The sequence below is a fragment of the Rhipicephalus microplus genome, chromosome 1, assembly GCF_043290135.1.
Source record: "Rhipicephalus microplus isolate Deutch F79 chromosome 1, USDA_Rmic, whole genome shotgun sequence".
In the NCBI taxonomy this organism is placed as follows: Eukaryota; Metazoa; Arthropoda; class Arachnida; order Ixodida; family Ixodidae; genus Rhipicephalus; species Rhipicephalus microplus.
The window spans coordinates 287487767-287514607 of record NC_134700.1 but is presented as its reverse complement, the minus strand read 5'-3'; the positions used below and the strand labels follow the sequence as shown (position 1 = coordinate 287514607).

General features: G+C 45.0%; 1 protein-coding gene and 1 pseudogene across 1 annotated transcript; both read right to left on the bottom strand.

Moving 5' to 3' along the window:
• Nucleotides 1-42: 42 nt before the first annotated feature.
• On the bottom strand, nt 43-26396 carry LOC119159373 (heterogeneous nuclear ribonucleoprotein 27C). The gene is made up of 11 exons (XM_037412110.2): nt 26242-26396; nt 20065-20105; nt 18339-18502; nt 17074-17142; nt 9475-9585; nt 9344-9392; nt 8547-8629; nt 7969-8122; nt 5325-5411; nt 4737-4823; nt 43-251 (listed from the first exon to the last, which is right to left on the bottom strand). The coding sequence occupies exons 1-11, from the start codon at nt 26268-26270 to the stop codon at nt 163-165; spliced, it is 963 nt and encodes a 320-aa protein (XP_037268007.1). The 5' UTR covers nt 26271-26396; the 3' UTR covers nt 43-162.
• On the bottom strand, nt 2177-4298 carry LOC119177744 (uncharacterized; annotated as a pseudogene).
• Nucleotides 26397-26841: the final 445 nt, after the last annotated feature.

The following is a 26841-nucleotide window of genomic DNA, read 5'->3' as shown; positions in this document are numbered from 1 at the left end:
TTCACAGTCACAAATGACACAATGAAAATGAGTCTGAACGAGTCTGTAGGCAAATGAGTGTATAAAAAAATCCAGGGTGATGAGGTGGATCTTATTGAAAGGACGAAAAAAAAAAAGGCAGGGGGAGGCGTGAGGAATGTACACTCGCTGGTGCCTTCAGATTCACCTCCGGTACGGGTGGTAAGAGCCATCAGTTTGGCCAACAGGAGCAGCTGCTGCCATGCCATTGGTGCTGGGGGCATTGTAGCCACCTGCGAAGCACAAGATATTGATTGCAATGTGGTTACAGGCCATTCGATTTCTCTAAGGTGGCAGATTGTCACCAACCTGTTGTATGCCACAGCTAACGTAAAAACACACACATACCGCATTTACACGACTGGTTTACACAATTGTAAGTGGACTCAAATCCTGGTCACGCCCGGTAAGATCGCTGTTTTTAAAACAAAGGCCGCAACTTCATATTTTGAATTTAAATTAAATAAGTAGACCTACAATTCTCTAAATACGGTACACCATGAAAACCTGTTCAGACCCGCATGTAGTCTCGAGCTTAACTTTGGGGATAGCAAATGTAAAAGAAGTTTTCACCTATGCAGCCCAAGAAAAAAAAAAAACTAAAAATACATTTATTCGCACAGTGAATGATCATTGTGTTTCCAAAATGCCTTGTGACACTTCATCTTCATTGCCATTAGAAGCAATCTAAATCAAGCACTTTTTGAAGGCACGATGAACGAGTGCCTCAGGAATGCAGACCCAAGCTTCAGTGATTTATGTGCACAGCATCAGTGGCAAAAAGCGTGTTTCCGGCTTAATGAGGTCCCCCATTCGCGGACCTCATTTAAAGCGTATACGCGTACTTGATTCGGTTTATTTCGGCACACGTCAAGCGGCTGCAGTTGTTGGGAGCTGCAGCTCGCCACACGGGAGCATGGCAACAGCCTCTTCATAAAAGGCAACACCGAAACTTGTCGAGCACGATTATTGATGGGAGCCTCAGCAGTGCTCCTTTGCTCCTGAAGTCCATCAATTCTCAATCAAGAATGCAGAGTGCCCCCCCCCCCCCTTTTTTTTTTTTTTTTTGCCCCCGGAAACTTCTCGGGCCGCTGAACACAAAAAGGGCAGTTTCCCCCAAACGCGAATTCTTCGCTCGTCTACGCCAAACTGCCACCTCACAGCGCAGTTGCTGATGGTTTTGGCAGCTGAGATCATTTTTCTTTTAATCGCAGCCAATGATTGCTTTCGCGGTCCGTGTCAGTCTGCATGTAGGACTAATACTAGCACTATGATGATGATCATAGTTTGATGACGATGATAGCACCGCAATAACTAGTCAAGGGTTTTGAATCCATAAGATTTCCACAAGACGGGAGGGGGTCGTAGACTCCCAATATTGAATTGCAAATTCAGAAAAAATGGGTCTACCTACAATCGTGTAAATATGGTAATCTTTGTTGTTTGATACATCATTTTGTCTGACAGATATCAAACTAACATAAATCTTAATGAGGATTTTTTAACACTACAGCAAGGCCATATACTATGGTGGCACTGATTTTTATACAGTAGGCTCAGTATACAGAGCTGCTGCCTAAATAAAACCAAGTGCTTCTGACAAGATAAGTTTCATGCTTGTAATCAGCACCCTTGTTGAATACTTTCCTGGTTCCTTCAGGTTCTATTTAAGGGGAGATGCTCCTCGAAAACACTTTTTCTTTAATATTATACCTAAAGTTATGGAACTTTGGTCATAGACTGAGTTTGTAACGCTGATTCCAAATATGTGCTTAGTTCTTATGTAGCTTTATTAGTTTTTGTGCGAGACACCTCTCAAGAGAAAAATATAGGGCTTTTTGTGCACATCTTTTTTAATAATAAATTTTTGTTTAGAGAAGCCTGCAATAGCTCATTTTGCTGGTTAGGTAAAGTAGTATGTTAGATACTACTTAAAATTTATTCAAATAATTTCTATATTTCTAAAAAAAATCAGGAATACCAAAGGTACATACTTTGTGTGCTGTGAGTCAACATTTTAATTGTTTTCAAAAAATGTATAAGAGATATTTGAAATGCATATAGATATCGACATTCTACACACTTTGAAGAGGCTGTGTGCAAAATTTCATCCAGATCTGACCATTTGAAGTACCTGAAAAGTGGTGCACAAAACGTAAAAAATGCTGAAAAGTACAAATGGAGAAAAATGCTTTTGAAAGTTTCAAACATCTGTATTTTTCAAAAACATGACGAAAGCACATGAAATTTCTTGCAAAAATAGAGCAATATGTCTCAAACACAGCACAGCTGTTCAGAACTCCCCTGGCCCATACGTTTGCCCCTCAGCACCCTCTCGAATGGAGTCCGTGAGACGTGCTCTCTTCACCTGGTTTCGGCGATGGGCTCGAGCTTCAGCGGTTTGGCGGACGGACATTTTCTTCATTCTCCTCTGGTCACGGGAGCTTCCCAGGACAACAAGCTCTTCTGGTGGCAGAATACCAAGCTCCTGAAGCACTTGCTCAAAGCTGCCATGACCGCAGTTATACCACAAAACGGCGATGGCAGTTGCAGTTTCCACTACTGTCTTGGACACAAACTTCGTCTTCGGGCATAGTAACCAGATCTTGCTGTTGAGGGACTCTGCTGCATTTTGAGTCTTCCCTTGTAAGCAGCGGGTGAGAAGCTTCTTCTCCGTGAGACGCCTGTAAATAGGCAGCAGAGCCTCCCCCTGTGCCTTTGTCAGAAGCGGAGTGTGGTCTGGCGCGGGTTCTCCAAGTGCTTCCGCCCGCTGGTGCTTGCACCATGATTCAACTCCTTCGGGGCAGAATTTATGGCTCTTGGCAGCATTCGTCGAACTCGAATGAAAAAGTGACGCCCAAATGGCACGATACATTTCCCGGACATTGCCTCTGTTGCTGGTGATGGCTATGCGATAGTAGTTTTGCAACTTTTGTATTTGCCCGTCCTTCAACTTCTCGCCACGTGGAAGAGGAGTCTTGAGCTTGCGAATTGAAGTGCCCAGGCGCTTGGCCACGTGGTTGGTGCAATCTTCCTTCACGATGGATGTTTCACCGTACACTTTGGCCTCAAAAAGACAGCATTGAAGGCTTTACTGTCCCCATCACTCAAAAACGTGGTGAAGCGCAACGGTGTCTCATATGAGGGAGTCCGCGTCCATATGCGCACTGCTGCCTCAGTTTCCATAGCATGAGAGGAGCAGTCAACGTTCTCACAAACTGGGTTATGGTACGCCTGCCACACTTGCTCTTCGCTCCCGATGTCTTTGTGCCGGCTGCACGCAAAGCAGAAGTTTGAGAGAACCTCAAAATCGAGGCACAAGCCACTGTCTACAGACACAGCTGTGCCAACGCCGTTATGGCTCTTGTGGCCCCGCTTTTGCCACGTACCATCAAACATCACGGCAACATCACTGCTGCCGACCATCTCTTTCGTGTGAACTCTCGCTTTCTCCATGTTTTCCTCCACGGCTTTCATGGCCGCAGCATGAACTTTCTTGCCGATCGCAATAAAGTTCTTGTGATGTAACGGCGTCGGCAAGCCAAGAATGGCGCAAAAACGTGAAAGCTGTTCGTGCCCGATGCCAATCGCGCGCGCAGCTACCACTGCCTTGACGTTCACGGCGAAGCTGTCGCGGGAGCTCCCACTCCGATATTCCCGGCTTCCGCTAGCACCGTTCGCAAGCTCACCAGGCACAACACGGCTCGAGGTGTGCACAGAAGAAAGTACCGATTCAGGGCACTCACTGTTCGCACAATGCAACTCCAGAAACGCCGAGAGACCCTTCTGTTTTTCGACCGGTTCACGTACCGCGAGGGTACAGGTGTGGCACGCAGGGCAAGCAGCTCCACTTATCAGCACCGTAAGCGCACTGATATCGCATATCACAGCACTCGCAGAGTTCCGATCGCTTGCTGCTCTATCATTCTCGAAGAGTCCAATCTTCACCTCCGAAGCGCTCACAAAGCTCAGCGCGGCGTCGATTTCGTCCGAGTGGCCGTTGTGCTGGTTAGGGCTAGCCGGAGGCGTCGGGCGGCTGCTTCCCGCTGTCACTTTCCGTAGAGGTTTGCGACGCCGCACTCGGTGCGGGATCTTCGCCCGAGCCTTCCGAGCTCGGAAATCGCGCTTTTTCGGTTCGTTCATTACGAAATAACTGAAAAAACGCAGGAAAAGGGCCACAGAGTTCGATCGAGTCGCCGTACACAGTCGAGGACGGATGCAGGCTTCGGTGCTTCGCCGCAGCAACGTCTCCGTGTAGGCCAATGGCGGCCTCGCTAGAGCACCACGTGATTTAAATGTCCAGTAGAAACGCTTGAACAGGCGCCAAAACGTGCCTTTTTTTATTATTTTGGGCCAAAATGCGAAACTGAGGGAGGTGCTGTAGGCTAAACGAAGGCTTACTCAACCTCTCCAAGCAAACAGCAATGGCGGGAGACGCCGCATTCTCGAGATGGAGACGATCGAAAGTTGCTGATTCGCGACGAAACTACCACTTTCTCGAGCCACCGTGGCTGAATAAAATAGAATTTTTACTAACTTCTCATTCGAATTTTGCCTTGATCTTTTGCGGAGTTGTAGCTGAATAAACAAAGATAATTTTACAGGTAAAATCTCAAAACTGAAAAATTCCGCGAAAAACGCGATTTTTCGACGCGCATCTCCCCTTAATCAGAGTCTACTGTACTTTGTACTACTAGATGCCGATAAAACGCACTTACCAGTTGCTGCTGGGGTTGCAGTGTATCCCTCGGAGTAGCTGGTACGCATGGGTCCATAGCTGGAGGGCTGCTGCTGTCCATACGATCCTAATAATGCAAAAACGCAAAATTGCACCACAGCAAGCAGCCACACACTGTTGTGGTTGCCAAGCTATACATGACCGACAACAATCAGTACAGTTGAACCCTTTTATGAGAGACATGCACTGGGCAGTACTTCTCGTCTCTTACAAAAGGAGTTTCAAAAGCACGGTGCCACGTATGGACTTTCGTATGAACTCCCATTCCAATGCAGGCACACCGGTGCCTCTTATACCTATCGGTCTCTTATACCTAACGTCAGTGTCTTTTACAAAGCGATTTGTCTGTGCCGTCTCCAGCACACCTAGTACAACAGAGTTTTTACAGAGGCAAGCTTATATTCACTGCATGATCCATTTCTTCTACATAGTATACGAAAAAAAATTGACATCTTCGGTCAAGATGCGGGGACTCAATTTTGCTATGTGAGCAGTTATCAACCTTCAAATGTCATAAAGACATGCAAAAGGACTGGGAAAACTAAATCGAAGGTAAAAAAAGGCCTACCATAACCACTGTAGGACTGGTCACCTGCTCCTCCATAGCCGTAACTGCTCTGGTTGTTTCCCCAGCTGTTGTTGTAGCCACCGTAGCCTGCATTTAAATTAGGCATTAGTTTCATGACCACAAAGACTGCAAAAAAAAAAAAAAAAGACGAATCAATCAAGGCATTCCTCAAAACATCTCAACACAAGTTTTGCAACACAGCTAACAACAACTAAATTTTATGCGGGGAAGTTATGTGACGAGTCTCATAAAATCACAAAAATAACACCTTGACAATCTGGAACTGCCGTAGTATGGTAGGTTGCAGCTTTTTATGTCCCACAGAACCTTCTAATCAGCAATGTCCATGGTAGCATGTCAAATCAGCAATTTCAATTCTCATGTTGCCCCATCAAGCTGCTTGAGCAACACGAAAATTGAGCACCTTCATGAACCACCAATAAAAATTCGCCGCTAGTCAGGTGCTAGCCAGTCTGCAGTATTAAATAGCGGAACCACGATTAGACTTTCAGGAGACCATGTAAAACCATTGTATAATACGGGCATCGTATAATTGAAAAACTAAGGTTATAGGCTGTGACACTCAGCCTTGCCTCGAAAAACGGGTACAGACTGCCTGAATAAGCCCACAGCACGACCTTAGTTGGAGGAGGCACGAGCGAATCTTTTATTCTCAGCCTCCCGTCAGAAGAGTCGGACACAGTGTCATTGTTATCACTTAATGGCAACACACCATGAGTTGGCATAAAATACCTTTTCGCGAGACTGAGCTATACGCATAGCAATTTGTTGGCTTGTGAAGCGCAACTAGTAATGTCCCGCTGTTACTATAACCATTGACGTCAAGTGAAAGTAATTTTGCACGGTGAAAACAGCTGTGTTGCGCCACAATGCGTATGCTAGCCTGTGACTGGGAATGTGAAAAAGGAAAAATATCAGTAGTATGTCGACCAGGAAAAGTTCTTATGGACCGAAAATGTGAAAATATCAGCTTTTCGGACGGCTGATGCTACTCCGTGTGGATAAAGCTCGACTAGGTAACGACCCCGAATGCGTACGCACGCGATCGAGGTGTACGTAGAAGCACATGAACTTCCAGGAGAGAATAGAATTTTAATTCTAAGAAGGCATCCTGTCTCACCACTTTTCTAATCGTCAACCTCGAGGAACGCAAATTCATATTTTGCACTTGTGAATTAAGTGAGTTATGCCTGGATGTAACGAAATTGGCCAATTCGCAGAAAAATTTATTATATAGAGAATAGTGTTATAAGCACGTACGGTATGAAAATTCAAAAAAGTGAATGCACATAATACACAAAAGGAGAACTGAAGGCAGAGCTAACTTAATACACTTATTTAGCAGTGAAAAACTGCATTATTGTGACAGTAATTACATGGACACTCTCGGAGAGTTTTTGCAGTCGCCGTCATGTTCCTTAACAAGTGTAAATTGATAACATGCCCCCGTGCATCGTAACGTTTACGAGCGAGTACGGGGGCACGAGCGCTGCTGAAGTAGAGATCAAATGAGCGACCCTTTCTCTATCGCCTGAAGGGCGCATGCGATAACATCCTCCCACATGTTAGAACCGCTGCGAATGCTCAAACAGAAAGGAAACCACCCATCTTGAACGAGCATGAACAGACGTGGGCAGGGGGCAACGCTGAACCTTGATTTTAAGGGCGCAGTCGCGATCACTGGTGCGCGTGCTATCTTGGCAAGCATCAGTGCACTTGCAACGAGAAGAGACTGGTGAAAGCGCGTGACGTGTCAATCGCCGAAGATACATCGTCACCGTGGTTTCCAAGAGTTTTCATCAGCGCCTAATCTGAAATCCCTTCAATATAGTGACACGGTTGCCCGCATAAAAAAAAAAAAAAAAATCAAAGCTAAACGTTGTCGAGAGCCACGCCGTGAGCGAAACTAAGAGCGAACGACATGGATACCGCGGAAAACTATTCGGTGAAGTGCCCATATGCAGCGCAGCCCCACATGTGATACTAACTAAAAGCGTGGCACTGCCTACGCATAAGTAGTTCTCTTTTTTTGTCTTTGGTTTGAAGGGAGGGGAAAGGCACACCCAAGCATGCGCCCGTGACGGCAAGTACACCGGCAACGCCGCTCGCCTCGCGTACACCCGCGCGCAATAACGAGCACTTGCTCTCGCGTGGGAGTCGCCGGGGCTGCGAGCGCGCCACCGCCACGTCGCCCTTAGTTGGCGGCGAGGCAATCACCGAAGAAGCATGCTTGTGCTGAAATGACAAAATCTGGTGCAAAATTCATGATTGTCCATGGCAAAAATGCATTATATCAAAGATGTCTCCCGCTGTTACATTGTTACATAAAGGTCGCAAATACACGTGCCTCTATAGGATAACGTCGGGGAGAAACTTTGTTATGTAAAAGAATTCGTTATATGGAGGTTTGTTATAAGCAGGTTTAACTGTGTTTTCTTTCGAACAGTATCTGAAAGTCATTGTAAAACTGCGTCGTTCAACCAAAGTTTTAAGTACATTATTTGAATGAAGATTTTGCAGAGGCCAAACCAATTTGTCATAAAATGGGGGTCTACACGAAACTAGGGGTCGTATAATCGAAGTTCCACTGTACTACAAAACCTACATCCACGCAATGACTCACCCTGGTAGCCAGAGTTCATGTTGCTGCCTGCCCCGTTGGATGATCCCCAACCCCACTGTTGCTGTTGCTGTCCTCCCCAGCCACCACCTCCGCCAGGGCGGCCACCCTTGTTGGCCATCCTGCTTTCCTTGGGCTCCGCCCGCTTGCACTCAACCTATAAAAAGAGTCTGGCATTTAGTGCGAGCTATAATAACCGCTGTAGAGAAGCTACCACACGTAGCGAAGATACCACACTACGTTACTTCACCCCACCCCACCCTTTTTTTTTTTTTCACATTGCAAGTGGTAAAATTTAGAATTTTTAGTGACTACAGCTTCAGGTTCACCCTGGCCTTGTAGCGTCATCTCAAGCGTATGTATTTAAATTAAGACTGCACCACAAGTGTTTGTGTGCCTTTATTGATGCTAGACTAACTACCCTGATCTAAAATCAACATAATGACTATAATCTGGCACTGAAAGCCACAAGGACTACCACAAGTACACCAATTTGCAACGTATTACAAACAACTCAACAAACTAATCATTACAGTTCCCGAAAGCGACGCTATAAACATGATTCATGCTTCAGATCATACCTGCTTTCCACTGATCTCAACGTAGCGCCGACCAGTCAACTGATTGACTGCATCTTCAGTCTCAAAGGACACGAAGCCAAAGCCTGCAAACAAATAGGAGAGTCAGCGAAGTGACTCGCATCCACTGGAGGCAGATATCACACTGCAAGACCCTCCTCGCGATTGTAAGCTTTCCAATTTTCCAGTAAACAGACATCAAAGAGGACATTGTGGGCAAGCAGTGCACCTGATAAAAGGCAGTTAGTTACCCTTGTGGGTCAGCAAACGCTGTCCCTACAAACGAGTGCCTCCTCCGAGTTGGCCATTTTCCCAAATTGTCCCAGGAGAAAAAGGGGTGGGATTGCTTGAGCAGGCATTGCTATGAGTGGGCACTGTTTTTGGCCAGGCTCAGGCAGTTGCCGGTTCGACCACACACAGGGCAGCAGACTTGCCAGCCACCCGGTAGTTTCCCCCCACACGCACAAGATGGAGGAAAAGAAAAAGAGACGAGTGATGGGCCTAACAGCAGAGCTAACTATAGTCATATCCTAGAATTAATTAATCTCCTTATTGACTACATTCTCACGCCATTAGCGCCAGGGGGCAGTCCATCCATCAAGAATGCATTTTGCAGGAGCTGAAGGTGGCCGCACATTTTCTCAGGCGCTTGCTCGCACACTGAAACAAATCGTTTGGGGCACGCACCCTCCTGCAAAACCAGAACAACAGCACTGTCTGGCTCCCTCAAGAGCGTCTTCATCTTCACCATAGCCACCTAGAAAAGAGGTCAAAGCCTCACGTTGTGCGAGCTCACTCACCTCGAGAACGGCGCTGCTCTTGGTCATACATGATAAGAACTTCTGTCACCTGCAAGGCCACAAGGCACAAGCTAAGCGTCCAGCACACAACTTGCTCACAAATAGAAGGTACATCGCGCAATGAAACTTACTTTCCCATATTCGGAGAAGAAGGCATGCAAGTCTGTCTCTGTCACAGTGGCAGGTAGGCCGCCAACAAATATCTTAGTTGTGCTGCCTTTACCACCACCACGGGGACCACCCTGTTGAAATGCAAGAACAACTTACAAGGAGCACACAGCAACACATATGATACCAGCCTACACACAGCAGCACAGAATAAGAAGAATGCAGCACCGTGACAACCTTGCAGGCATTTTTTCCTCTCTACACGATTCCACATCACTGTTTATGAATGACTGCATTCAAAGCAGTGTGTCGACTGAACAAAATACAGCAGTCTAGACATTGGCCTAGATCCAGAAGAATAACTAAGGGGGACAAACATATTGCCATGAAAGCCATAGAAGTACAGGTCAGGCATTGAAACCAAACTGAAAAACAAACATGAGCTCCCAGCTCATGTAACTGCATTGTTCTATTGAGTCTTCTCTGAAAACAGTCGAGAGGCACTTGCGATTTCAACAGGATCACACCGCTGAGGGGCACTGAACACAGGTACACACAATATAAACAAGCATTAAAGAAAGTTGAATGCACTACAGTCAACTGCAGATTTTTTAACTCCCTAGGAACCACATGAGAGGGAGACAAAATTAGGTGGGCAGATGAGATTTACAAGTTTGCAGCTAGAATGTGGCAGCACAAAGTACAGAACCAGGTTGATTGACCGAAGATCAGAGAGGCCTTTGTCTTGCAGAGGGCATAGTCAGGCTGAGCAAAATCGTTCCGAAAACCAGGCAGTCCAAAGAAGCTAATCCGTGCTTTTTAATTCCACTCAAGCAGTCTTAAGCAGTAACTAGTCACTAGTAACGCGTTACTGGTAACTAGTTACTTTTAATTTAGAGTAACTTGTAACTGTAACCCTGTTACTTTTTTACTGAGTAACTGTAACGAAAAATACAGTTAGTTACTTCTGTTTTTGTAAAACAATCATCCATCAGCCACACTCGTTAAAGGCTGACTTTACAAGCTTTCCTTTTTTTTCAAACTTTCTTCTTTACTGTATCCTCAACACCCTTCGACTTTCCACAGCTCCCTACGCAGACCCCTTGGTCCCTGGCCGAAGCAGTAAGTCTCGGAATGTGTGCAAATGAAAGTGCAGATTCAGGGCAATTTGTATTTTCACACCGCACTTCGAGGAATGCCGAAAGGCCTTTGCGCTTTCCAGCTACCTCTCAGACGCCGAGCTCCCGTTCGGCAGGTTGGGCTTTGCACACCCGCCACAAGGGCAGTCAGCGCACAGATTTCGCAAAGCAGCGTGTTGGCAGTAGGAGCACCTACTGGTATACGTTCACTCTCGAAGAATCCGATCGTCATTTGGAATGCACTGGCGAATTCCACGACAGCGGCCATTTCACAACCACTGTCGCGGTGTTCAATGCCGATGTTAGGCTTATCTGAAATCAGAGTGTCGGGGCGTTGGTTGGCAGTGACAGTCGTTCGCTGTCGCTTCGGGAAACGTTCGACGCTGTTACCCTCGAGACTTGTAGCGTGTTGTGAACTTTCGATTATTTAGACTGCGCTTTTTGGGACTTGCCATGACGCAAAAATGCAGAGAAATGCCGAACAACTCGATTGCAACTCCAAGGCTTCGCTCTTTTGCCAGAAAGATAGGAGGAGAAGGGGGTGGAACGCACCACTGTTTAATGGCGGCCTCGCGCTGCTTGCCGCGATATTCAAAACGCTTATTGTAAGCGTTGTTATTCTTATGTTTCGTTTATTCTTCGTAGAGATACGAGACTGGCTAATAGTGGATTGCGAAGAGGAAGGACCTCACCGCATGCGTGTATGATTTCAAATGGCAGCCAATGCGTCGTTTTCGCGACAGGACAGCGCGAACTACGTCATATTTGGAGACTTCTGCGCATTTCTAACATCATTGCTGCCCATTTCGAAGCATTTTGAAATAATTTTTCACGCGAATTTCTGCTTGGTATTTTCAGAAGTAAAAGATTATAATTAAAGGATGCCAATACAACTGGAAAAAAAAAATAATTTTTTGGAAAACCGAGATTTTTCGACCTGCGTCTCCCCTGAATCAGTGGCGCTGCTAACAGCAAAGCGCGTATGAAGTTATGGCTCTCTCACACAGGGTATTCGGAAACAACGATGCAGAACCGAAAGGCATGGGCACAATAACGCAGTTTTCGTTCCTTAAAGCAACGCGTCTGTATGGAGCACATTGCAGTCTTGCACAAGGAGGCATCGCGAACAACACGACGACTCAGTTGTCCACGAAAAGTGTACAGTATAGACAAATTCCACCAAACATACGTCACGAAAATGTGATGGCATTGCCGTCTGACATTTGGTTTCGCTTGGTAGGCAAAAGCAGCTGCGCCTGCTGCAGTTGCTCCCGTGTTTTCACTGGTGCGTGCGCTGTGTGTGACCTTACGAAGAAGAAAAAATGGTGTACCGACGAGCTTTCACAGTGATTTGTGCGGGAAGGCACAAGAAAGATGGGCCAGGTCTTTATTTTTTCAGTTTTCTGTTGACAAAAAATCGTCGCAGATGAGCCGCAGCTGTTAAACCGGAGAAATTGCCTTCGATGTTGCTTCATCAGTGATGTTTTGGTGCGGCTCACCCAAAAAGAACGATTAGCCCTCTCAGGAGTTAGAATAAGCCATGGAATAACGCATTCTTTTTTAATATGCCGTGGAGGCGTATCGAGCATGTTTACCTCAATGTACATTAACGTTTGGATAGCATTGCCATATGCGAAGCATTTTTGCACGGTTGCCACTGTTGAGGTAGCAGCAAAAGTCTCCGACACATCAAAACGATATCGTCATACTCGCATGAACGAAAAGTGTCACCCGATCATCGAGCCAACGAATGAGCTTGTGTTTCTACATGGGTACAGTTCATTAATGTAACAGCCAACGGAAGGATGACCTATGCTTTTTCCCATTCTATGCGGCTGTGATGACGCACCTGACACAAGTGCATCGGGCAGGACTATTCTGGCTGTGGTGCGCTTCTTGGGATTTTCACGTCTGTGTGAATTCCCAGAAAACATCACTCTGAAAACTTGCAGAGTATGTTTACGGTCTTTACGCATTTTGCGGTGTCAGCTTGAGTGTACGAATTGAGCCGTGGACCTTACAGGTAGGTAACCGTATTGCTCACAGCATGTTGTTGAAGCATTATCGCAAGCCTGTTGCGGATGAATGTGTCGTTGAGGTCGCCCTTGTCGTTTGCAAGAGTAACTTATCCGGCACATTTATTTGTGAGGATCTACCATAGCGATTTGTGGCCACGTATGTTTACATTGTGCATTTGCATATTGTACCCTAGAGTCTCTTGCTGAACTGGGTCTGTCCTTGCATTAGTAAAAATTAAAATGTGCACATGTGACGTAGGCTACAGCAACGACGATGACATTTCGCAAATCGGCTACATTTCCACCCTTAACCTACCTCACATGTTTTGATGAGGTTCTAAAAGCTAGAGCCACACGTCAACAAAGCTCATACAGTCGAACCTTGCTACAACGAAACTCACGAGGCGCAGAAAATATTTCATAGAGGCGAGAATTTCGTTGTAGTGAAATCGAAAAAATGTAGCTGATCTGAGCTAGCAAAACAAAGGAACGTTTATACATAAAATTAAAGAAGTGTCCACTGCTTCTTATTCTTGCCCAAACGCATCACGGCGCGATTCACAGTCATGCATAACGAGGCCATGGTGAAAACCACGCTGAAAGAACGCCTACAACCGCTTTCGTGAACGTACCAAACAGTTGAATTACCGTATTTACTCGATTCTACCGCGCCCTCGATTGTAACGCGCACCCGATTTCCACCGCGAAAAAAAAAAAAAAAAACGTAAGACATCGATTGCAACGCGCACCCATTTTTTTTTTTTTTGCTGGCCCGCACGATCACACCACTCGAAAAAACAATTCCTTTCGGGATTGTCTTCCATTTAAATATGAGGTACGGGCGAAGCTTGTGCCCATCTGACGTGTAACAGAGCATTGCCGTCACTGTAGTTTTACCGTGGACCGATGTCAGCACGCGAACTTGCTTCGCCCCCTTCTTCTCGACAGTTGTGGCGACAGTTGTGGCCAGGCATGTCGAAGTAAAGAGGCGTCTGATCGGCATTCCAGATTTGCCCAAGCAGGTAGCCGTTGTTGCGCCGCAAGTTTAGGACGAACCTCTGAAAACTGTGAAGCTTTTCATCGTACTTCTCCGCAAAAGTTTTCGCATATGCATGTTCCCCTTCGGAGGGAAGAGCCTTTCCTCTTCATATAGTTAATTAGCCAGCACCTGCTCGCTTTAAACAGGCTCCGCATTAGACATTTTTCTAAGACTAATTGCATAGCCCGCACTTGGAGCAGTTCTGTCGTCATGGGCCGCTGTGCCGCTCGCTCCTCAAGCACATACTCGCGGAGCAGCTCTTCAATTTGCGGAAACCGACCCTGCTGTGGTTCACTAAAGCCTTTGCGTGAAGCTTTGCTGTCGACAATCTTCTGCTTTTGTTTCCGCCGGTCCCGCACGCACGTTTCGAGAAGGACCGCGATGCGGCCCGATTTCCGTCCGTTTCTGCACACGCGATGACTTTTCTTTTAAAAGCGGCATCGTGGTGCACTCGAGTTTTTGGAGTCGGCCTTTCCATGCTGTCGATGCTAATGCACTACAAGTTGACGAACTCCTCAGCACACGTACGAAGTGCCGCACATGGTAAACACATAGGCAGAAATAGCCGACGCACCATGCCGACGCACGTAGGGGGCGGCCATTTTGGATTTGCGATGGCAATAGATTGACCGTAATTTTTTTGTTCGTACTCGATTCTAACGCGCATGCGATTTATGAACTCGCTTAACCGGAAAAAAGGTGCGCGTTAGATTCGAGTAATTACGGTAAGGGGGCAGACTGCTCTTTGGGACCAAAAAGTGACAAAAATATTCATTTTTTAAAATTGACATATTTGGTTTCTGCAAGTATTTTTCTATCTCTCTGCAAATTTTCACGCACCAAGAAGTAGTAATTTTTTTGTAATGTCATTTTAACTGTCCAGATTCTTGGTGCTGTTAACATGCAGAACCTGCAAAAAAATGGGGAACCGACTTTGAGGCTTCTTTATAATTTGCCAGCCCCTTTGTCTAAAGCTCTACTACCAATTTATGGGCGCCTTCGTGAGGATTGCAAAACATGTGCACCATGATCGTTGCTTTTTGAAGAAACTGTGTGATTTCAGTTTTTTCCATTTTTCTCAAAAAAGTAAATTTGTGACTTCAATTTTGAGGCCTCAATATCTCTGCAGCTAGGGCAGGTACAGCAATATTTCTATTTGCAGTGGAAACCTGTATGTGTGTAGAATGCAAGTATCAGAGCAAAATTTAGAGCACATGATTTTTTAATTAATTACTAATCAAAATTGTAACACAATTCCGACTGCTTTTGAAAATGTATAGTTCATTTTGCTGCAAAATAACCAATAAAGGTCTAAAAACAAAAACCTCTTCCATACTTTCACTCTATAGTCGTTAGTCTATGTTGGCATATCCTAAATATCACTTTTAATTAAGCACTTTTTTTTCTATGGTGGCCTTAAACAATAGGGAGTGAACTCAAGTTATATCAGCAACAAAGTGAGTTACAGGAAAACTAATTACATATTTGAAATCAGCAGAAAAAACTGTATAACCCTGTGCAGTTTTATCAAGATCACTGAAGAAATAAACAAAAGATGTCTAAGACCAGTCTGCCCCCTTAACATGTTAACACCAGCAGCTGTCCGCCGTCAAACTGTATCCGACAACGCAGAGATGGAGGTAGGGTATCGTGGAGCGGTAACTTTTGCCTTATTTTATGTCATTCTTACCATCCATCACTCGCGGCTAGCTGATTTGGTTGATAATATGGATGAACATCCGCTCTGATTACATACCACACTGGCCAAGCGCGAATAATAAGCATGGGAATCTGAAAAGGCACCGCTCCGCGGTTGCACCGCTCCGCGGTTGCACCTAGCAGCTGTGTGAAGGAAACCATTAACTGAGAGACTAAGCTTCAGCTTCGGACCGTCTGCGGCTCGAAAGCAAGCCAGTGGCAAAAGCAAGGCCTGGCAGGGCAGTCTCATCGCCATCGCTATCGAGCAATGGTGGCGCCCATGCTTGCTGAACAGCGGCAGTTTCTGGTGGTGCCAATCGTGTTTTAGACTTTCGATGTATTTTCAGGTTTTAAAAATGCATCAAATTGTTAAAGCTTGGTTTTACTGTATAGCAATAAATATTTGAGCCTGGAATTGCATCGTGAAATTTGAAGTGGGACGGCAGAAAAAAAAGTGTTCGTTGAGGCGACAATATTTATGCATCGACTCCTATGGACTGCTGACGGGGAAATCGTGAATTTCTCGTTGTAGCGGAAATTTCGTTGAAGCGGCATTTGTTGTAGGAGGGTTCGACTATACGTTCATTTCAGAAACCATCTACAGCCACTGCAACTTCCCGTGTTGCAGCTGCTGCTTGTAAACATGCGAGAGGCATGCTGACGTGATGTTCTCGAAGGCAGCTTGTGCACCTGCTGCGCTCGTCGTCACGTGAGAATATAGGCTGGTGGCTCGCTTTTAGCTGGGACGAAACATGGAATAGGTCTATACTTACAGCTGTGTAGGAACTCATGCACTACTGAACAGCTAGCTGTAGATACTTATCATAAAAAATTCTCAGCGATTAAGTCATACTGATGAGTGCCACGAACACATCTTTATGCATTCCCAAAATTTATCCAAAAGGACACCGCTGCACTGTGCTGCGATTGTGAACCTTTCATATTTTTGATATGCTTCAACACATGACATGTAAGCATTGCGACAAAGCATACTTTTAGACAGTGACAGCCGCAAACAGGTAGACTCGCTAAAGCGGTGGTTCAGACCTACAATATGATAGACGTGGCAGAAGTTGGGGCTTTAACTATTGCCATATCAGATTTGGGCAAGAAGTCTAAAAAATCAAATGCCAGAGTGTTTCCGCACCAGAAATTCTAAATGTTCTTATACGTTGACGTCTACTGGGCTTGTTACGGGCCCATGAGAGCATCCAAATTTTCAAGCATGTCCAAAAAATCGACAGTCAATAAATTCCAATATACGATGTTTGAAAAATAAATTTGAAGTGGGACACTTTCAAGGGCTGCACTCTCTCCCGGCTTGAGCACAGAGGTAGCCAGAGCCCACCTGACCCCACCTCGCGCTTTACACCAGCGGGTCTAGGCATTTTACCGCATGCTACCCACAGTCCTCTACTATTCACGAGAATTCCTGCAAAATAATGCTCTTCTAAAGTCAATAAATTCCGATATACGATGTTTGAAAAATAAATTTGAAGTGGGACACTTGCAAGGGCTGCACTCTCTCCCGGCTTGAGCACAAGGGTAGCCAGAGCCCACCTGACCCCACCTCGCGCTTTACACCAGCGGGTCTAGGCATTTTACCGCATGCTACCCACAGTCCTCTACTAGTCACGAGAATTCCTGCAAAATAATGCTCTAAGTGGCCACTAAATAACACCACTATAGGCAGTTGTGAGCCCAAAGCACAGGAAGTTGTCAGCTTACCCTGGCCCCAGGGCCGCCTCCTCCACCAGGACGACTGGCACTACGAGGATTACATGATTTGGGATCCACCTGAGAAAAAAGTTGCATTAATACGTGATTTGATTTGATATGTGGGGTATAACGTCCCAAAACCACCATATAATTATGAGAGACAGCGTAGTGGAGGGCTCCGGAAATTTCGACCACCTGGGGTTCTTTAAAGTGCACCCAAATCTGAGCACCCGGGCCTACAACATTTCCGCCTCCATCGGAAATGCAGCCGGTATTTGATCCCGCAACCTGCGGGTCAGCAGCCGAGTACCTTAGCCACTAGACCATCGCGGAGGGGCATCATGAATACGTGTCCTATACTGTGCAATGCATGGGAAGCTAACTGCAGAAGTTCCTAAAGGCTCAGTGAAACAACGACGGCACAGAAAGACTAATAAGAAACTTGTTAAGCCCCTCAATCTCAAATCGCAACTTAGATTCACGCTACCTGGGAAAACGAGTTTTGGGGGGAACAGAAAAGTTAGAGTACTATTACAAAAATTTTATATCTTATTTTTTACTGTAGCGTCATGTAGCTAACGACCCACTTATTATGGCTGGAAACCACATTTTCTCAAGCGTGACAGTTTTATTTTTAAGTAGTGCCAAGTGATACGGGACCCGGAATAGTCCATGTAAACATAGCAGAATACTTGAGCCCAAAAAATTGCGTTGGCAACTCTTTTTAACAAAGGCTCCCTTGGAACTGCCACAATTTCTTTTAGTATGTAGTAAGTATACTTGATCCCCCCCCCCCCTGCCTAAAAAATACGTACTGCTGAGGCAAGGACATCGACCTTTGAAACTCCTGTGCAAGCCTAAAGGAAGGTGCTCCCTCTCTGTGTTGAAAAGGTTTGAAAAGGCCCGCAAGGTGTGCTTGCAAGTATTAGGGCAGCCAACATAAACTCAAGATGCAGGTGGATGTTGGTTGTTTACGCTAAAACTAAGTTAATCTCAATGCCGTGACGCGGAGCATTTCTTGTGTAGTTGCTCAACTCAATTTTTAAATTTATTTATAGTATGTTTTAGGCTATATTAGCCATTTATATTTTGTAGGCGATGCGTGTGTGTCCACGCAAGCTTATTTCACAGGTTATCTTGCCTTCATTTTTTGTGTGAGTACTCCTTTCAGTGAAACTTATAAAAACTCGCTGACCAGGTTTAGCACATCGCTGGCACTTGACAAATTAGAGACCCTCAGGAGCACACAGAAAGAGAGAAGGAAAGACACTGACCGTTCGTCCATCCAGCTGGTGCGGTCCTCCCGCGAGCACAGTAGCCACACAACTGGGGTCTCGGAAAGTGACGAAGCCAAAGCCACGAGACCGGCCGGTCTCATTGCACATCACTACACTGTCCACTACTTCACCGAAACGGCTAAAGTAGTTGAGCAGGCTCTCTGGAGGGAAAAGTGCAACACACCACAGTTTGCAACCAAATGAATTTTAGTCATCTTTTAGAACCTAAAAGAAACCGAAACGGAAGTGAAACGAAACTGTCGAGATATGACAGCCATGTAATACTACCAAGACACAAACACAAGTTCACATTTTGCCAATTCCATTATTTGGAATTCCCATGTGAATATCAGCAACAAAAATGCTACATGTGGGTTTCTACACGCGAGTTAATATCTTTTAACATACTAAGCATACGTTAAAGCTTGCTCACTATGAAGCAAAATACATTACATAATAACTTTTTGAGCCTAAATACTCAGTTTTTACATCTGTAGTAATAAGCAAAAAAATATGGGGTCTCATATTCCAAAAATCATGACACGATTGCAAAGTATGACATAGCAGGAGGGCTACGAAAATTATGCTATCACAATGTACACAGAAATTTTAAACCTCCCTCCCCATTAAAATGTGGCTTCCGTTGTAGGGAATCAAACCCAAAACTGTTGTGCTATCAGCACAATTCTATCACTAAGCCACCACAGCGGGTATTTCATGCATATTGCTAGGGAGCTATACAATTTACAGCTAATGGAGCAGGTTTCTAGGGAAACAAATAAATATACATATTCCACCAACACAACACTTGCTCAATTTTTAAAAATGCGCATAGAAACACAGCATATGGTTGCACTGGCAGGAAACTAAGCACTGAAACAGCTGTGTAGATGAAGAGCATAACAGCTGTTGCATATCAGACAGGTGTCACACCCACACTAGACCAGCCAGCTAAGCAAACAGCGAGGATCGTGCAGGCGGTCAAATACAAGACCCTTCTCTGCACGTCAGTGTACGATCCCCATTCACAACCTTGTAATGTGCAACAAACCAAAATGCAATAGCACCGGTTACAAGGGCACAAACATTTCCATTACTATTAAGGCGGTGCGGTCACCGGGAGTCTGAATATGCATTGAGAGTTTTGCAGTTTTGCTCCAGAATGTGTAGTAAACATGGTAATGTTGCTCCGAATCAATTCACTGCTGTGATTTGACAACACGATATAAATTTCGCAATCGAACTTGACACTGAACTTAACTGTACTGTGTCAGTGGTATTGACGAGCTCACAATGATGCAAACCAAAGCCTCAAAAGCTAAGATTAGATCTCTAATTTCCCTTACTACTTCAAATGTATTCATGCTTGTCTTTTTGTTTTTTGGGGAGAAAGGTCCAGGTCATCACGCAAATATGACATAGTACCAATAAGTCCTAAAATAAATAGCCGTGCAACATGAATTAATGTGGGTGTGGCATAATGTACTTTAAACACAAACTGGATTGAATTTAGTGAACGCACTTGTTTCTTCTACACGGCCTACAGAAAAACGCAAATCACAACAAAACCAAAGTCCAAGCAGGCTTGATAGTGGCAGTAAGCGCAACATGTTAAACCAGTACAAGGTCAAAGGTGTTATTTGCACAGATCATGATTTTTTCAAATAAGTAGCAATTTAGGCTAACTCTTAAATAATCTTATGTACAATTAAAGGAGGATTACCTTGTGTGGTTTCCCAACTGAGGCCTCCAACAAATATTTTCCTGAAAGTAAGAACAAATAAGTACCAATTTCACACTATGCAGGGGTGCAACAGCCGAAATAGAATTTGGAGCAATTTTTGGAGCAGCGAAATGTTACTTTTGTAGCTCTAAAATCCAAATTTGGAGCAGGTTGAAAAAACATTCATTTTTTATCATGAAAGACCAGATTTGGAGCAGTATGAAAAGAGTATTTACAGAGAAGAAACCATGTACAAACCATTCAACATCCTCGAAATCATGCAGAGCGAATATGACCACTGTTATCTCGATAAAAGTAGTATTTTGAAGCACCCCACACAGCAAACAGTGATTAAGTGCACATTGGCATTCGCCAAGCCAGTCAGATCCTTTTACAGACTCTGAGGATTGAAATGTGGATTCGCCAAGCTGGCGACCTTGAGATTTGGGAGATTCGTAAAGTTGAGGACAAAAAAAAATACACAAAAAAGTGGCACACAAAGTATTGTTTGATTTTGTAGGGCTGCAGAAATATCATAAAATGCTCCAAATAATTGCCAGTAACTTTTTAGATATCCAACAATCATATCAGCACTTACAATTGTGTGGCATATACACTCATGAGGAATTTATCAAACTAACTGTGCTGTGCCCCGTGACTAGTGCTAACAGCATGAGGAATTTATCAAACTAACTGTGCTGTGCCCCATGACTAGTGCTAACAGCCCCTTCCAAATCCTAAAACGCTTTTCCACAGGCCACCGGTGTACTGCAGCGAAGGTGGCTTAAGTTGCATTCTGCATGGGTTGGAACGCAAAGAAATTTCTGACCGCTGCACTCCCCCCCCCCCCCCCTCCAACTTTTTTTTCACGATGGGATTAGGTTTAGGGCACAACTTTTGAGCTCGCTTGCAAGGCATGTATGACTAGATAAAGTAACGACAGCACGCACCGTAGGCCCGGCGGCGCAGCCAGATATCTATTGCATGCGCTGTTGCTATGGCAACTACGCGCTTGCTGGCAACGCTAGCGTCGCAGCACGTCGAGCTTCTTGCGGTGCAGCAATAGCGGCATACGCTTGCTTTAGTTCGTAACATGCCATAGCTGGGTTTGCTGACTAGGAAACTCATTTGTCGTGAAATGTTGCTGGCTAAGGGAATGGATTTTTTGTCTAGAAGTTGTGTTATCCTGTCTATAGATATCAACTGCGGTCAGCAGACTGCGGGTGCCCGGCATTGTTATTTTATCTGAGCAATTGCATTTTGCGAGTGCCCTGGCCTAACCGTGGTTGACGATTAGGGTCTGCACACCTGGATTCCTGGACTGAATGATAATGCAAACTACAGGTGCCCAACGTGGCCTCCATTTCTCGCTGAAATTAGCACAACTCACACTAAGCACATTTTGAAGCTGGTCAGGCACTTCGGCACAGCGTAGCACGATTTCGGTAAATTTCATGATTTTGGCACGGCTTGGCACAAAAATGGAGAATTGTATCAATTTGGCGCAGCTGTTACACCCCTGCACTATGGCAATAAATGTGAAGCAACAAAATACAGAAAGAATATCCCGACAGAAAAATATCTACTATCTACATTTATACATTAACAACACCAACATAAGATACCACAGCACTTTCATATATGGCACCAATATAAGATAAGACAGCATTTTAATATATGGCATTAAAATATAAAGTCCACATGACAATAATTTATTACATAAAAATTCATGAACTGGAACAAAAATATTGGAGGACACTTTAGCCTCATATTTCAAGAGTAGACGGAGACAGTGCAACAATGTCCCGTTCACATGGCTTTCTCATTTAATAATATCTTGGGTTTTAAGAGCCAAACCCCAGATACGACTATACGAGGGCTCCGAAAATTTCAACAATCTGGTGCTCTATAAGGGGCCCTGAAACACTTTTTTTTTTTTCAAGCAACCATGGAATGAACTCTCTGGAACAGCATACTCCCTTATGAATTAAACGGCGCAAGAATTTTAGAAATCTGTCCAGTGCATGTGGAGTTACAACGATTCATCGCATGCTGAAATTGCATTCTCTTTTCTCTCGTCCCGACAAAAGCGCTGGAAGCTACGCAGGGAGGGATGGCAGGTGCAAAGAAAAACGTCGCACGCGTGGACAAGTCACGGCAATCCTTGTAACGACCGAGCGCGCCATGTTCAAATCAGCGAATGGCTGATGGGCTCACTACGAGTGATTTTTGAGCTTATTCCGTAAATTTGTCGAGAGAAGAGAAAGCAATTTTTTGCTGACGGATAATTTATTGTGATTTCCAGGCCTTGTGCTGTGCTATAATATTTGGCTAGGGTGTTGTCGGTAGCCTCTACTACTGATCGGCAGAGCTTTCTGACCATGCTCGAAAAGTTTTGCAGGGCCCCTTTAATGTTCACAAACATTGCACAGTAGACGGGCCTCCAGCATTTCACCTCCATCAAAATGGCACTATTGCGGTCAGGACGGAATTCAAACCTGCAGGTCAACGGCAGAGATTGCCTTCCGATTTGCTTGCACTGCTTTTCTTCTCAGAGGACATTTCAATCATGCCACGAGCAAGAGAATGTGTCTGTGCATGGCGTTAATTGTTGCAAACTCTCCAAAATGCCCACTTGCAAGTATATGTGTGAAGTTCCCACTATGCTGAAATTGATTTCGCAAGGTAGTGAAGCATTCACGTTTTGCCAGTAAGGCAATACACACCTGATTGATTTGTGGGGTTTAACGTCCCAAAACCACCATATGATTATGAGAGACGCCGTAGTGGAGGGCTCCGGAAATTTTGACCACCTGGGGTTCTTTAACGTGCACCCAAATCTGAGTACACGGGCCTACAACATTTCCGCCTCCATCGGAAGGCAATACACACCTACGCATCTGCATACTCTGTTTATGTGGACAGACAGACGAAAAAAAAAAACATTAAAAAAAAAAACCTGCAGGGTTACCGACCCGGGCCACCCCGACATTTTGTGCGGGGAGGCATAGCTTTTCCACCATTGTCCGAGCCCGCTGAATTGCCCACAGTTGCTCGTGCAGATCTGAGCTAGTCAGCGCACTTAGCCAACGCTCCTCAAGAAGGCCCAGTTTTACATTGTCCTCTTGGTATATTACTTTGACCTGTGTGCATTACCATAGAATATGTGCCATATCTGTGTATTCGTGCTTACAAAGGGTACAGCTGATCGGTCGATGATGATTAGGCCCGAGCTCTTCAGAATACGCAAACCTTGAAACCACCCACTCATAGATAGCCCCATTCACTTGGTGTGATGCCTGGTGAAATTCTACGCTTCTGTCATGCAGTACTAGACCCAGAAATGAGACTTCTTGCACTACAAGACACCTGCATGCCGTTTCTTCCCAGAGCAGTATCACGCACTGGCGTGGATGTGCAGTAAAAAACCCGACTGCCACTCCACCTGTGTTCAACCCCAGCTCAAGCCAACATTTTTTTTCCGCTCTATGCATCCAATGCATGTTTTCACACATGGGTAATGCCACCGATAGTGACATTGCAATGTCTGCATTTAGAGCAAATGTATGTGTGTGTAATGATGAGCCATAACACAGCTTGAAAAACAGCACAGATGGTGCTATGACATGCACATATGGATGGAATCTACCCATCAATCAACGTTGAATGAGCATGAAGTTCATCCCAATCAATGTCATTATACACTATAAACTTAAATCCCAAGTTTTGCTGTCAAGACAAGTAGGTTTACTGAGCTACAACGGAGCTATTTATAAAGTGCTCAGCATTAACTTACTCTGATGTTGATCCAGTGGTCAACATGATCTGCTGCCACAGTTGAACTCTGCTCAAGAGAGCAGACTAATGCTCTACCAATAGCTCAGCAATTTGAGTAACTCACTAAAGGAAAACTCAAAAATCCTATGATATGTGTTTATTTTTCACAGATTTATCATCTCTAGTAGAAAAAGATGACAACTTGAGAAGTATGGAGTAGGGCATGATTTTTGCCTCTAGCTAGGCACATTTTGTCAGCGGAGTCACTGTTAAGAGCATTGCCAATATGCGACATAAAGATTCTGCCGTCTGTTATAGTACACATAGGGGAAGAGGGGAATGCCTCCTACACGTCATCATGCTGCATTCAACATGCACGCAACTTTACAGCATTGGCAGCAGACAGCTTGCAAGGATATTCTTTATGATAGTATCAGGCAGTGTTTCTTGTGTTCCATTGTACAGGGAATCCAATGGTATTAATAATTACATTGAGTAGTTGTGCCAGATACTTTAATGCTATAAATTATGAAACAGACAAAGAGTGATTGATTGATTTGTGGGGTTTAACGTCCCAAAACTACCGTATGATTATGAGAGACGCTGTAGTGGAAAGCTCCGGAAATTTGGACCACCTGGGGTTCTTTAGCGTGCACCCAAATCTGAGTACACGGGCCTACAACATTTCCGCCTCCATCGGAAATGCAGCCGCCACAGCCGGGATTCGATCCCGCGACCTGCGGGTCAGCAGCCGAGTACCTTAGCCACTACACCACGGTGGCGGGGCAACAGACAAAGAGTGTCATTTATTTTTAATACCTTCTTCTTTATGACACATTACCCTGGAAAATTTGTACCATCAATAACTTGCACGGAGCAGTCCACTTCAGTAAATGCTTACATAGTTGCTCGAGTCAGTACCAACGCATAAATGCATTGCTGTCAACAGCTATGCTTATCAGGCAGTCCCCCAAACAGCCAAATACAATAGGTGCTGTTTTCTTCAATTTCAAAATAACCCTAAGCTCCCCATAATAGCCATAGGCCGTGCACTATTGTGACATCGTTAAGGTCAACTGAAAAGTAGATGCATGCTTGTCAAATTAGCACTAAAGGCTGTTTCAGAGGCCAGCAGCCTTTTCACTGGCTAATGACAATAAATTTAATGGCTTTAGAAGTACCTAAAATAATGATAGGACGCTTACATCACTAATGATTTACTGCTCATTATAAGTGCTGCTTTACTTCATTGCAATATGCCTGGCACCTATTTAGCAGGGTAATGCATATGGTCAAAGCCTCCATATCTGAGGCAGTAATTACATATTTAAAGAATGAATTAAGTAGCCTATCACGTATACTTACAGCTTCTAGTATAATAAATGGTCCAGTACATGCAAACGAAACGGCGTAAAAAACACGAAAATAAAAAAAAAGTGAAGGCGCCCCATCAGCAGTTGAGTGCCACCTGCCAATGATGACTCGGGTATAACAAGGTTCAGTGACACTTTTCTATCACACCACCTGCAAATTCATAAACCTGAACATGTGGTCATCCTGCACCGCGCATTTTGTGAGCCACATAACGACGTTCGCAGAGTACAAACGCCTCCTGTATTTATACTATGCCGCATATCACGGCCAAACTTAAGCCTGAAGAAAAAATAACTTGCCCGTACTCGACATGACATTTACCTGAGGTATAAAATTAATCACCGGCTGTAATGATTCCCGAATGTTTAATTTGTATTACATTCAGTAATTCAATACTTGTCCCAACATGAGTTCGTATCTTCGTTGCACAGAACGCGATCAACAGCTCGGCCGATAAAGATAATACGCGAGTTCGGTAAGGCGGTGAGTGACCGAGAGCCGCTGTGATGGCGAACTGCGACAGCCAACGGTTGGCGAAGTGGTCAGACGCTCCGTATCAAACGCTTTCTAAACGAGGCTTCGCGCTTGGTACACTTACGCAGGCTATTCGAGCCCAGTGGCGAGGAAAGTTAAAAGCTCGACCTAAGGTTAGCACCAGCAGCGCACTGCCCGCGCATCTGAATCAACAAGCAGGCGTCGGGAGGGTTTCCTGTTGACGAGGAAAGCTCCCGCCAAGCGGCATCCCGCGGCTTTCACACCAAGGAACGCGTTCGGCTCCATCTTACGAACGATGACGCCGCGCAATTCGACGACTTTGCAAGCACGCTCAAAATACCGAATCGAACTCTAAACGAAGCGTTTACAACAAAACCGAGGCGCAATGCGCCACAATGGGTCGCGAGCACTCGCACCAATCATGTAACGCCAACACCAAGGGGGCTGCTAGGGATAGGCCATGGAATGGCCGCCGCTCGCCGCGCTGACTAATGCCGATCGACGCTTGAAAAAACAAAAGAAGCTGCTCACCCTTGCTCCTCGTTATCCCGGCGGGCCATCTTGGGACTTTCGTGAATAACAAGCTCGGAAGTCTAGTTGTTCTCAAATGCGGCTACCTCGACCCAGCACCGAACTTGCGACACGTTCGGCCCAAACAACGAAGAGGAACAAAAGAAACTAGACAAGCAAAAAATGTCGGCGGCCTCGGCGCGTGCGCACACAGTGTTGCCCGACCATCACGCCATTTCTTTTGCTCTGCCACCTGTGCGTCTTACATTAGGGCAACTTGCCAGTGTCTTTTGAGTTCGCATAAAAAATGTGCATCTGGTACTCCTCCATACGAAGCTATGCAAATAAGGTATGTAACTGCGCAAAAAACTGACGGAAACAAGAAGGAGAGAAAAAGGACAGACAAGCGCAGCAGTCCTTTTTCTCTCCTTCTTGTTTCCGTCAGTTTTTTGCGCAGTTACATACCTTATGGATCAGTACCAACTAGCCCAACTTACCATTCTTCTGAAGCTATGCAAATCTTGGCTTTCTGCGTTGCCAGGCAAAGTCTGTAGTGTTTTCATGGAATTTTATTTGTACACACGCCCTGAAAAAGCAAAGGAACAGGATGATCTCCTTTCC

Excerpts from the sequence above, each read along its gene's own strand:
- LOC119159373 (XM_037412110.2), bottom strand. The coding sequence starts at position 26,270 with ATGGCCCGCCGGGATAACGAGGAGCAAGG. Across the intron at positions 9,586-17,073 it reads GAGGCGGCCCTGGGGCCAGG|GGTGGTCCCCGTGGTGGTGG; the intron begins GTAAGCTGACAA and ends GCATTTCAACAG. Across the intron at positions 9,393-9,474 it reads TCTTCTCCGAATATGGGAAA|GTGACAGAAGTTCTTATCAT; the intron begins GTAAGTTTCATT and ends GTGGCCTTGCAG.